At 39.5% G+C, this 14,023-nt stretch overlaps 1 protein-coding gene across 2 annotated transcripts in view; it reads right to left on the minus strand.

Moving 5' to 3' along the window:
• EPS8L2 (EPS8 like 2) overlaps nucleotides 1-14,023 on the minus strand; it is a 116,442-nt gene that overhangs the window by 37,570 nt on the left and 64,849 nt on the right. For both annotated transcript variants that reach the window (XM_018556051.1, XM_018556050.1), the window contains exon 4: nucleotides 9,922-9,986. In XM_018556051.1, coding sequence (XP_018411553.1) covers nucleotides 9,922-9,986 — 65 coding nt within the window. The remainder of the gene's footprint in view (nucleotides 1-9,921; nucleotides 9,987-14,023) is intronic.

Raw genomic sequence — 14,023 nt, forward strand, 5'->3', positions numbered from 1 at the left:
TTTTTTTTTTTTTTTTTTATATACACAGTATAATAAAGTGTAACTACAGGCAACACATATTTTTTTATTTTTTTTGGCAAAGTTGGGGTGGAGTTTTAGAAAGTGGTAGAAAAGGTTGGGCCCCAGATAAATGAACAGGGAAGACGGTCAGTAGAGGTACCTATATTTAATACGGGTTCTTCTGCTGACCTCCTTACAGGTTTTTTTCTTGGACCCAACCCTTTCTACCATTTCATGTCGGAAGTGGATTGCTATATAGTGTTATGCTGGGCACACACCTTACAACCATCGCAAGACTTTTTGTCTTGTGATGGTTGTAAGGTACTTAAAAAAAGTACGATCTGCCTATCTTGGACAGGCAGATCGTACTTGCGATGATCGCAAGCCGCGCCCCCTGAGGGGCCGGCTTCCGATGACCGCAAGCCGCGCCCCCTGAGGGGCCGGCTTCCGATGACCGCAATGCCGAACAGGCAGTGTGCGCTTGCGCACACTGGCCGGTCCGGCTTTTATCTTACGAACATGCTACACACCCGCCGAACTTCGTACGATGCTCGGCGGGTTTTCGAACATGTTCGTAAGTTTAAAGTCGTGCAACCTTACAGTAGTAGAGGTTGCACGGCTTCCACACACCTTACGATAATCGTACGATCGCGGGATTTTCAGCGATTATCGTACGATTATCGTAAGGTGTGTGGGCACCCTAAGACCATAACCATGACTAACATTGAGTGCAAACTCCCTAACTTCTATCTGCCTAGAGGTAGCCATATTCTCCAAAGGCTCAATAATGATTCCTTGACCCCAATGGGGTATCTTGTAACGATAATACACAGTACGCATATTCATGGTTTAATACCATTTTTCTAAAGAATAATGTAAACTACTGCACTTAGAAAGTTTTCTCCTGTGGCCCTTTGTCCTCCTTTTCTCTTTTTTCTCTCACTGGTTATCAGTCTCTCCTTAAACCACTGGCTAGAAAGCATCTTTATTGTGGTTGTGAACCTGTCTGAGTGATGTCCCCTCGGGCCCCTACAGCCTGGAGACCATAGCTCCCAACTGTCCTTCATGGGTCCCTCTTTTGGAACCAAATCCCTCTGTCCCTCCATTTCATCTGATGCCCCTCTTTTTGGATTTCTATAAAAATGTATTATTTATTAAATTGTTTTACTGCACTAAACCTTTTATCTAACTTTTGAATTATCCCATTTTGATTATTTACAAAATTAAATGAAAAATAGTGATGAAAAAAACAGTTTTGGGTTAAATCAAACATTTTTTGTGCCTTAATCCCCATGTTCTGTGCTACTGGAGGCCTACATACTTCATGCTATAATGTGTCCCTCTTCCCCATCTCTGAAAGTTGGGAGGTATACTGGTGAAAACTTTCAAAAAAGGAAAAACAGCCTAATTGGGACATACACAACAAGAGTGAAGTTGTAATCCTTCCCTATCCTTTAAAAACATTAATAAAGAAAACAAAAATCTTCAACTTTTCTTCCTATCACAATGAAAAAGTGTCCAACTGTTCTATTAAAATATCTATATACAAAAATATTTTTCTGCAAACATCAACTCTGAAAATCTCCAGAACCGCCTACAATATAAGGCCCCATTCACATGTTTCATTAGGGCCAGACAGCAGATCCCTTTTACAAGAATTTGCATATTACTTTGTCTGGAATAAACAGTGGTTACCTCTGGTTAAGGACAGATATGCCGACAGATTGTGTCCGGGGTCAGACATCTGTCTCTAGCTGCAGATAATCACTGGGTGTGCAGATACATGTGAAAAGCAGCGGACAGCTGTGGCTCCTATCAGCCTATCATTGCTTTGTACAGGCTTTCTAGCTATCCACAACTACCTGTAATTCCAGCCACAGGTATCCGCAGATTCTTGCTGCAGGAGTCCTCTGTCCAGCCCTATATATGTGAATGGGGCCTAATACATCTTTTCAACTGTAAATAGTGCAGTCTTTTTATATATTTTATTTTTTTAAATTTATTTTCCAAAATTTGGATTGCAAACTAAATAATTCCATTCCCAGGGATCCCGGGCATTGAGGAGATCTGGCATGATAGGAATGCAGTAAGCGAGGGAAAAAAAAATTTCAATTTTTTTTTCAAAAACAAGCACAATTAGATCAACTTAAATGTGGTCAGAGACTTATGTGCTTGAATGTAGATAAGGATAACCATTACAGAGCAGTATGACCAGGGTGGTGTTTTGATTTATTAACATTTTATTTTCTCTACAGAAAACAAATTAATATTAGTGATCAGGCTGAATTAATTAAATTCATGTTTGGACTGAACCACTATTTATGAAAACATAGGAGCTACTTAAACATAAAGAACAGAAACAGGGAAATATATGTAATGTGGCTCAAATCAAGCAAATGCTCACTTTGTTTTTCTAAGCTGTGCTAGAAAAAGAGCGCTGAAGTCCTTAAAGCTTAGGTCTTAACCCCAGTCAATTATGAATTACATTTGTCAGATTTTTATTTCTGAGCGTGACCATACTGGGGGGATGTTCCCTCCCTTCCTATCCCTGTGATGCGTATACAAGAAAAGGGAGGAACAGCCGGGACACGGAGGCACAGACAGTAATGAAAACATTGTCAGAAGTTCTATCCCTTTCCCAATTAAACTTAAAATATTTCCTGTTCTGAGAGGAAGTGGGTAGAAGTCTACACAACAGGGCCACAGACCACAATAGAAAACGAACGCTTCCTTGCTCTATTGAAAACAAAGACAAAAGTTTTGAGTAGAGTTGGGCTTTAACATGCAGACATCTCAACTCTTGCTCCGGGAGTCTCCCGCTATTAGATAGCGGCTCCCGGCCGCCCGGGAGAACATGTCTCTCCATTCTTCATTGATTAGACCGGTAATTCACTGGGAAGTATTTATCTGATATGAACATATTAGAGTTTACTAGGTACTGATGTCTGTGCCTCAGTGATATTGCTGATGGGCTAGTAAACAATGGGTATGCATCAATGCGGTAGTTAAATGGTCATGTAATTAGGTAGATGAACAATCCTAAGACTGAGATTAAATAATATGTGAACAGGAAACTATATTTATACTGTATAAAGCACTCCTATATATAAAAATCATAGTGCTGCCAGGTTGTTGGTATATTGGTTCAGGATCAATGGAGATAACACAATGTAAATAGAAAGGTTGTCAGGAAATAATCTTTGTTTATTCTGATAATGGCAGCTGTGTAGGCTGTATAATGGCTAAATGACAGGGTTACTAATACACATATTCAGGTTCTGTGGTTGGCTAAATCCAGGTAAAGCAGCCCACGCACACTGAATGGCAGTGCCCTTGTGTTGCAGCACAATGCACAGCAACACACTACTATGCATTGCAGTGAGATATGCTGACATAAATTCTACATGGACCTTTTTTTTTGGTGCATTCAAATGAATAGGTTGCCTTAATGCAACTTATGTTAATGTGTTTAATTGTGCATGTGTTTACACAGAGCAACATTATGAACAGTTGATGAATCTAATTGAAGGTACACTCCAGTCACAGGGGAAAATTAAAACCTGAGATGATTACTAGGAGCACAGCATAACCACTGAATAACTCAATTATTTATGCCCACATTTCTGTAGTGTAACACCCCGCCCCAGGGTCGGCTGTCAGGTTGGAAGTACAGCAGCAGCTGTACTCTCAAGGGAACCTAACAAATGATTTTATATTCCTATAAGAATGGAAAGAACAAGGACCCAGACTGAGTGAAAAATATCAAATCAAAAGATCCTAATAACGTTGTGCCTGGATCTCAGCTTTAAGCTCCAGAGCCAGTTTTACTTTGCAATAATGGGAGTCGTATTGTAGTTACACAGTAACATTATTATTACCTATCATACAGAAGTGAAACATCTGCTGTTTTGGGGTCTGGGGTACTGATTGACTGCAGTCACTGTTCGGATGATAATTTTTTGGGCCTGGCTTGATTAACAAAACCGTTGAAAAATCAATTTTTTGAACAGGGGTTCCCCGAAAAGGGCCACACTCTGGTGAAATGTCGGCTGTGTCATCAGGACTTGGCCAAAATTCAACCAGCGTACCAGTGACTATGTGTCTTATGTACTGTGTCTCTGAGCATAGGTGGCCATCTTGGTGAAGGCATGGCTTTGCTTCCACAGCAAAGAAATCCTCCAGCATTGAAAACTGTGAGCAGCACAGCAGTGACATTACCAGATCCCACAGTAAAATCTCCTGAAACCACCAGTCAGAGGAAGCAGAACCCTAGACCTCACACTGCAGATACACAGATATGAGTCTGTAGGCAAACTCTCATACCAGAAAGTGCACTGCTATTAATCAGAAGGAATTAAAGGCCAAAGTACATTTTGTAGTTTACTGCTTGAAGCAGATCTTCCATGGCAAATGGAAGGTCCGCTTTTTTTTTGGAAGCCCCTTGCCCCCTTCCCCAACACAATAGGCTTTAAACAAACCGTTCGCCAAAAAGGAAAAATCCTCCGCCCTAGCTTCTGAGAGGCATGGGTGACATCACCATGCTTCCGTGCAGAGCTGGGCGTTTGAAGTCACGCGAGAATGTACTCTTGTGATGGTCTGGAGTGCTTTCTCACAGGGTTTAAAACTCCCAGCTCTGCTGAGAAGCACAGTAATATCAACTGTGCCTCCCAGAAGCATCAGAAGCAAATATTTTTGTCTGCACGTGTGAGAGATCAAGGGAGTGACATCAGGGTGGTGGCTGTGAAAAGCAGGAAGAGATAGTGGAAGAGTACAGGCGGGAGAAGATGCCAACACTGAGTGGGGTTGTGAGTATGTTTTTCCTCAATAAACAAGCATCAAAGGTAAATGCAATATTGGGAATAACTTTCATGGCAATGGGTGAAGTTCCTCTTTAAAGTGGCACTAAACTCAGGAGTTAAATCCTAAAATGCATTTAAGTACCTTAACTATTAACAAAAATTTAGCTTATTTGTGTATCACTCGGCTGTAGATCCTGAAATCATCTCTGAATTGGTGCTGACACTGTCCTTCCTCCTGGAGGGCGGCTACTTTTGTCCCTCTTGCTCCTATGATAGACTACAATCTCAATACAAGTTAGTAAACTAAATGCGAGATTGTAGTCCATCATGGCAGCGAACTTTGGTGTGGTGGCTACTTTACAACACAGACACACAAGAACCATGAGGAACAAAAGTAGCCGCCTTCCAGAAGGAAGGACAGTGTCAGCACAAATTCAGAGATCAGCTTTTGAGCTCAGTTTAACGTTAATACAATATATTGATTTTTGTTTACATTTTAGCAAGCACTGATGCGGAACACCACTTATCAGTGACCACTGACAGCTAATGACAGTAGCTTTGCTAGACAAATTGGAACCTGCCAGTGCCTACCAGGCATGTGCCCATTTAGGGAGGGCTCTAGGTAGTATGAGGTATATTCGAGGTCCTTATCCAGTGAATCATGAGCCTGTGTACATATAATGCATCGGCAAATGAAGAATTAGTTGGCAGCCCTGGTACATTAGCTGCCTACAGGGTACCTAATATTACAATTCATTAGCTACTCCATTAGAATCAGCACAGTGAAGAAGTGGTTAGCAGTTTTGCCTTACAGCACTGCGGGTGCACGGTTCTGCAAGGAGTTTGCATGTCCTCCCTATTCTTGTACGGGTTTCCTCCCACATTTTGAAGACATGCTGGAAGGCTGAATTGGCTCCTGTCTAATTTGACCTTGTGTGTGTTTACAATGAGGACCTTAGATTGTAAGCTCCTTGAGGAGAGGGATTGATGTAAAGTGCTGTGTAATTTGTTGGCACTATATTAACCCCTTCGTGACTGACGACGTACAGTGTACGTCGCCAGCATCGGGGCTGTTTAAACAGACTCCCGGGCGACTTTTGCCGCCGGGAGTCTGTTTAAATTTGTAGAGCCGACTGTCAATATATAATGTTGGGGGGTTTTACGTCATTTTCAGGCCTAAAATGTGGAATATAACATGGGTGCAAAAAATGAAAAAAGGGCCTCAGTCATGAAGGGGTTAATGTTTGAAATTAAAAACATAGAAATGATTTCCTTTACATACAAGGAGAAAACATTAAAACTATTCTTTTCTATAGACAAGTAAGGCTGATATGGCCTTCTTTGTCACTCATTACACAGCTCATCTCCTATTAACTTTGAAAAATCTGGTGTCATTTAAAGGAGTGGCTTTGTTGAGCAGCGTCTGAACTTTGAGTCTAAGCTGGCTTTCTGTGTCACTGTGAAATGCTGAACACACCCCGCTGTATAGAAGTGCTGTACACTCACCACTTATCAATGTATCTGCGTTTGACCCTTTCCAACCGATCAAACAACATTATAGTGCTTATTCAAAGTGAATTTGAAGTCTTTTCAGTTTTTTTGTACATATACACATGATATAAATAATCATATCAGTGTGTTTTTTTAGAATCTTGTTTCTATGTATGATTTATAATTATATATGTACATTGGGGCAGCCATATTTGATTCTTGCATGCTCTGCTTGCTGCTTTGCAGTAATATACCTGATTGTGTTTTACCACTTGCAATATAAGTCAATGGCGTTAGTTAATGTTAGTAAATACATTAAAGCTGTGTTCACTTTAAATACCCAATGATGTGCTAGGAAAATATAAAAAAAGATTTGCTAGCACAAGATTGGGTATTGAAAGTGAACATCACCTAATAGTATGTACTAACAATCACTTTGCTATGTGAAGAGTCTCTAATCGGTTAATAAAGCAACCATTATGAGCTGATCATCTCACTGAAAACAATTGGATTGATTTCTTAAAGGAGTAGAGACTGTTCCCTTGGCAATCTGAATATTCAGTGTTCACTTAGCTTAGTGAATAAACTCAAGCTATGGTCACTTCAATCAACCAATCACTTGCTAGTTATTTCCCTTGCATATGATTTGAACATGAATATAGCTTCACCTTATTTACTAGCATACACTTTGCAAAGTGAATGTTCATTTGGCTAGGTGAACTGCCTCAACTCCTTTAGCAAATCAACCCCAAAGCATTCTCTTTGTGGCTGATAGCTTATCTGAACAGTTGATATGCTTAGTCTTGAAGTTTTCAATACAATACAATTTAATACAATAATGAAAATATGGAGGAACAAGAATATAAAAATGTTTAAAACACATGAAAATTATGTTGCAGTAAACATTGCAATGATAATTCAAAGGAAACATTTACTGAAAATACTCTATACTGCCTCCTTAAAGTGGAAGTAAAGGATTTTTTTTTAAAAACGCTGATTGGTAGACTTTTTGTGGCCGAAGAGACTATGTAAGTCTCTTCTGCTATAAAAGCTTCTTTCTACCATTTGGCCTTTTTCTTAATCATACACTGAACCATCCATGCGCAGCTTAGTACACAGACCCAGCATGCCGAGATAAAGTAACTCACATGCACGGCAAATGAAGAGGCCGAACACGGAAAAGAACTGAGCAGAAGATGGAAGCGCTGGAGAGGGGAGATAGCAGTGCTAGAGGGGATTGGCTTGGCGGGTAAGTCTGTCATAATGTGTTCATATGCTGTGCATACTAGCAGATTGTGGCTTATTATGGGTTAAAGCTTAAAGCTCCTGGGTTTTTTTGTTACTTCCCTTCACTACCTCTTTAAGACCAACTGGGCGCTTAGCTGTCATCCTTATCTACTTTATACAGGTACCTTGAACTATTTCCTGGACACATGCTGGTTAATCATGGACTCATCTAGGCTGCCAACTAACCGAATGACTGTAAGTGTTCTATTTATCACATGGGCAAACTGAAGAGTTTACAGAGAAGTTAAACAGCTTTGTTTTTAAAGATAATATATATTATAGTGACTATCTTAAGGAGACATAGTTCAGGGCCAAAATCCAGTGTACCCTTCACACTCCTGACCGAATAATACCCTTAGAGTCGGGTGGGTGCCAAAGTGACTGCAGTTCATGGCCATTCACTGATGCTCCCATGTTGCCTTCCTGCACCGCTGAAGCCCTCACTAGTAAAGTAGGGCTTCTGGGTATGAGGGAGCACATGACCTTATCCATGTGATAGTGTTCAGGCCTAAGCGGCCAATCACCAGGCCCCAGTACTGTCAAGTGGAGGGCCCCTGAAATTCCTCAATGTCCAAGCTCTGACACCAGCTGACACTGTCGGTTAGACAGGAAAGGATGCAGCAAGGCAGGCGGGGAGGGAGCATGGTTTAGTAAGTAAGAAAGCTGGGTGGAGGACTATCTGTACACATTGTCACTGTGCCCTGATTGAGAAGTGACAGAGTCCCTCCAAGTATTAAAATGTCAGCACATCCCATAAGAGATAATTTGGTGGCAAGCAATGAGATGGATCACCCACTAGCTTCTTTTATCTCTTGAGGACTCCAATGGGGAGATCTGCTAAGAAAACCAGACTAGATTTCCTGGTACTTCCCCCTATCCCAATATAGTTATACTACACCAGCTGCCTTTCCTTTCTCCATATTTATTTTCATAATGTAAAGCATGATTGAAACCAATAGCAGAAATGATACAATGAAAATAAATACAAAAGGTGAGCAATTGTTAAAATCAAGAACAGAAATCTCACATTAGAACCTTAGGAGAGGTAAATAAAATAAAACCCTGCTAGATGTTTCTGCCCACCCGTGTCTGCCAAACAGTGAAATATCTGTCTTGAGTGGACTGGGTCATAGCATTGTAGTGAACCACTTAACAATAAAAAGCTCCCTTCAGACAGTAGTTTACTCTGTTGGTGTCTTCAAAAGCCATGAATACCGACACCCACATCAAAGAGACACTTCTTGTGCAAACTGTTATGGCAATTAATTAGGATCTAATAAATATACAGAATCACATATATAAACTCTCATGGCCAAATCATTTAGACAAACTGATTTAAAAAAAAGAAACAGTAGAACAATGCTGTGTCTGATCACAACTTGCGAGTCTATATCAACAACCATTGCCTTCTCCTAAGGGCCCTTTCTTTCTAAGTTTGTATGCAGAAAATGCCACGTATAACTGTCTTTTCTGAGCACACAGTTTCATGTTGTTAAACTGTTTACACACCCTTTATAGTACTGTCCATTTCATGCTTTTGACACCAGAGCTGTCATTATACAGGCCCGTCCTTTGCACACTGCCAAAACAACAAACTGGCCTTATTTAAAGTGACACTAAACTAAAGTTAAAACTTAAAAATGCATTCAAGTACCTTAACTATTAACAAAAATGTATCTTATTTGTGCACCAGTTGACTGTAGATTCTCCAATCATCTCTGAAATTCAGAGATGGTTTGAGGATCTACAGCTGAGTGGTGCACAAATAAGATAAATTTTTGTTAAAAAGTTAAGGTACTTGAATGCATTTTTAAGATTTAACTCCTGAGTTTAGCATCACTTTAAGGAGACAAAAAGGAAAATGTAAACTTCAATAGTCCAAGGCAACTAGTCATAATTAATCTTTGAAATAAGATTAGTTGCAATAACTGTGGACAACATAATTGCACTGTATAAAGCCTAACTATGTCTATTTATATAACACATTATAGTACCTTTGCCACCAAGAGAGATATAGCATAATATCCCACATAAAACACTGTGCGTCACAAGGCTGACACTTGGACAAACATAGGCTTTTTGCCTTGGTGACTATGTAGGGTGGAAGAATGGCTTTTGATAGACAAGTTTATAAGAAAGCCAATTGTACATACATACTGTTATATAACATCTGATAAAGATATGTAGCATGGCACCCTACAGTGACAAAACTATCTTGTGCCAACACCCATTTTTATGGTTCTAGAACCCGTGAGGTTCCATGTCTCACTTGCACAAACAAAGTCCATAATACAATCACTTTGCTGTCACCTGTCACCTGCCATTTACTGGCGAACACACTTACCTCAACATTATACTGAGATGTCTCATGCATGATGACATTTGAGTTGGAATATTTTTTCCTCTGTTCTGTAAGATAAAACATATGTATAAGATGCAATGTAAATCATGATTATTAAAGAGAAAAAGAAAACGGAATCATCAACATTTCTTAGATTCATATGGAGAGCATATGGAGAGCATATGAATAAAAATAGAATACAAAATACATACCAGGGGATGCTGGGGTATCCCAGCTGTAGCTGTTATATGGATTCATGAGTTATACTAAGTTATACTAATGTGTGCCTTCACCTCACTGCAGTAATAGGAATACACAGATCCGAGCAGTGACAGGTTTTCCTCCAACTATCTAAGTTACGGAAAGCAACATCCTAATGATGTCAGAACCTTCCCACTTTCACCTGTCAGCCCTCCTCTTTAACCCTAAAGTGGTGGCTACACCCTCACGGGCAGTGGACATGCATTGGAGAACGTCTTTGAAGCTATTTCCTTTAGTTTACCATTATGTTTTATGGCCTTTTGCAAAAGATTATTATAGCAGGCTCTTTGCTAGGCTGGGCATGACTGATTTACAGTGGTTCAAGGTACAAGATCTCTGGTTTTCATCTCATAATGTCATTTAAATAAAGCATTATGAATGTATTGTTAAGATAGTAAATGTAAAGAACAACATGGTGAAAATTAGTTTCAAAAGTTAAAGTTCATAAAATTGTTCCTGTACTATATAAAAGTATCACAAATAAGGAAATGGAACTTTCAGTGCAATAAAAGCATGCAATCCTTATATTTACTGTATCAAATCAAGGTACAAGCGGGTAAGGGAGATTTCAGAGCTGTTACTGATGGAGGTCTTGCACCTTTGTAACATTCTTCTCATGCATTGGTGGGATGCAAAAAAAAAAAAAAGGTTCTTTTTTTTTAATTAAAAAATACTTCAGGAGTCAACATATAAAAATCTTCTTTAAAAATAGAGTGAATGCGGTGATATAAACGGAGCCAAAAAGTCCCAAAGTTTGGACTTCAGACTTATTTTTAGGCCCCATATGTTGCTCTATCATTGAAGCAATAGTCTTTCCCAATGTATACTCTATAACAAGAATGGAAGATCTCTTTAGTATTTTGAGACATGCATATGTAGGTACACAATGGGCTTTCCTATTATAGCAATATATTATATTTTAAGAAGCTAGATCCTTTAATAAATAATGTATTATCTCAACAAGTTGTTTTATAATAATCACTATATGTAAATAGCCTGAAGGATGAATAATGAAAATGTATGCCTGAAAATAGAAACAATATGTAAACTTATTTAGAATATGTTCCTATAAACATAGTTTATCCCTCAGGCATGGCAAGAAGGGTATGACTGGATTATTTATACACTCTGGATGTCCCTTTTGTCACCCACAGGTGGACACAAATAACAATAACTTTCTAAATAATAAAATAACATGTACACACAGTCAGAAAACATTTCAGCATTGATACACAAGACTTTACATTAGCTATTGCAGCTGAGGAATATTCTGTAATTAATACTGGATCCTCTATACCAGAGGGAATTGTCCCAAGGTGGGAAACAGCAGCCAATCAGATTCAAACCAAGTCAAAAGATGTATTTGATTGGATGCAGGTTTGTATTTAGGTATCATACTGCTCTAGGCACACATTAATGTTGGGTTGGCCCCCTTTTTTACACGCTCCACCCCTTGTATCATGTGATTATTTTAGTAAAAGTACTGCAATAACTGCATAATCATTGGCAGCATGTGCTTTATATGCAGGACTACCTTTCAACTGTACATAATGAAAAATAGTTTAATGCACCCTGAACTATAAAGAGCCATATGACTCATCTTAGCATCCTCAGCACCTCCCCCCTCCCCTATACTTCACTTGCAAAATCTAGCCTTATATTTTCATCAGTGGACAGATCAAGGAAGCAAGATATGGAATTTGTAATTTGTAAATTCTGAGGTTTGCTGTCACTCACCCTTCTGAATCAGGCACTTGTCTGGCACTATCTGGGAAATACAGCCTTGACAGGATGCTATGGGAAGCACAGACAGTCTGAAACAAATCTTGTCTCAGACACATTGGTAAATGAGGCCCATTCTAGTAGTGTTGCATTTAACCAAAAGTTGGTGTTGATTTTTTATAATAATTTATAAGACTATTATTTCCCCACCAAAGGAATTAGGGACCCTTGTAATGATACCTATGATGGTTCCTACTATGTACAAGTGATTATGTGGTGACAGGGCTAATTTAAATATTCTGTGCCAAAAGATGTCCCGGCTTCCCATCTTAGAAGGTTGGAGGCATGCAACAGTAACTGTAGCTGTCCACTATCAGGTTTTTATTTGCTGAAAAGGTTAATGCATTTATATCAAGGGATTGTAGTGCATTTTTAACATATCTTGGAAGCTGCAGGAGGCAAATTTATACTTTTTGGGCTCTGGAAAAATAAGGATCTTATTTGGGATTTGGGAAAAAGAAGAAGAGTAAGAAAAGGGAAATGTAATGTATGTTGCTAAAGGATTAAAAGACAAACTTGATGGACCAGAATATCCTATGCACATATTGAAGAGACCATCTTTTGGTGTAAACTATGTTACATTTGTGTGTTAATGCTTTGAAAACTTTGAAAGAATCAGCTGAGTAACTGAATAGAATGCACTCCCTGAACATATCACCACAGTTGTCAGGCAGTTATGAAAAGTTAATTGTACTGGCTAACCTACCCTGCCCCTAGTAGTTAATCAGCATTGTCTACATTTAACAAACAATAAGACATTGGGAAATGCAGCAATAGAGTGAAAGTTAAATGATTATTATGAGATATAAAACATTTTTTCTCTCTAGAACAAAAATAAAATAATTTTTTTCCCATTTTTTACTTCATATTTTTAATCCTTTTTTCACCTCAAAAAATATGTGCACATATAGATAGATAGAAATAATAATAATAATAATAATAATAATTTCTCTACTGATACAAATAAATGTATACGGTAAACCTCATGGGTCTTGGGAGGTGTACATAAAACATGCTGACATGGCCAACAGGTTCATTTGTTAATCAGCTGACATTAACAGGTCTATTCATTAAAGGGTGGAGAATTTGGAGAAGTGAACAATCTACACAACTTAGCTGAACTGGAAAGTGAACTGAATTGGAGACTTTTTATAAATCAGCTATTTTGGCCTAGATTGTTCACTTCTCTTGCCTTCTCCAAACCCTTTAGTGACTAGACCTGTAAAATAGCGGTCAAGTGTAGCTTCGCCTTTAGCAACTCCCTTCCCTTAAGGCAAGCTAGCTTACGAGGTTGCCCCCAGGTTACGAGGTTGCCCCCAGGACTTAATACACAAAGCTATATCTGTCTCTAAAATGTCACAAGTGGATCCAAGATAGAAAAGGGGAGATGTATTGTACAGTGTTGGAGGCAAACAAGATGGAGGGCACTTTGGTGGTGGAGTGAGGACAGTTGGTAGACAGAAGGCGTAGACTGAAGTTGTAGCATGGGTTAGGGCAGGCAGCAGACAGTAGATGTATCTCTAATTGTAGCAAAGATCAGGGAAGGCAGTAGAGGTCTCCATGAATGTAGCAAAGGTCAGCAAAATGAACAAGCAGAAGAAGAATCAGGTGCCCTTGGTCACAGGAAATGCTATGACAAGCACAGAGGCGCAGGCTAATGAGGTTTAAATAAGGTGCCTACTGCGCCAGCCAATCCCATAGCCGGGGGCATGTGTCCAAACTGGTTACCCTGCAATTAACAAGGGAGCCAGGGAAAGTAAAGTGCAGCCATGAGTAAGCAATTGGTGGAGCTGAGAGGCTGTGTCCCGTTGCTCATCAACTGAGATGCTAGCCAAGCAGAGGAGAGGTGCTGTGTCTGTGCCCAGCAACCGGCATACCGGGTGCCGCTGGGAGGACAGACCCCTAATGCCATTGCCTAGCAACCAGGATGCAAGCTGCTGCTGAGAAGAGACTGAGGGATGGAAGCAGGCAGCAGGGCTCCTGACAGATAGTTAAGTATCCAGGCTGCCTAACAAAAATGGGGACGATCCATGACGTACACTTTCAAACATTTTACAGAAAG

The sequence above is a fragment of the Nanorana parkeri genome, unplaced genomic scaffold (genome assembly GCF_000935625.1).
Source record: "Nanorana parkeri isolate BGI_ZX_2015 unplaced genomic scaffold, ASM93562v1 scaffold222, whole genome shotgun sequence".
Classification (NCBI taxonomy): domain Eukaryota; kingdom Metazoa; phylum Chordata; class Amphibia; order Anura; family Dicroglossidae; genus Nanorana; species Nanorana parkeri.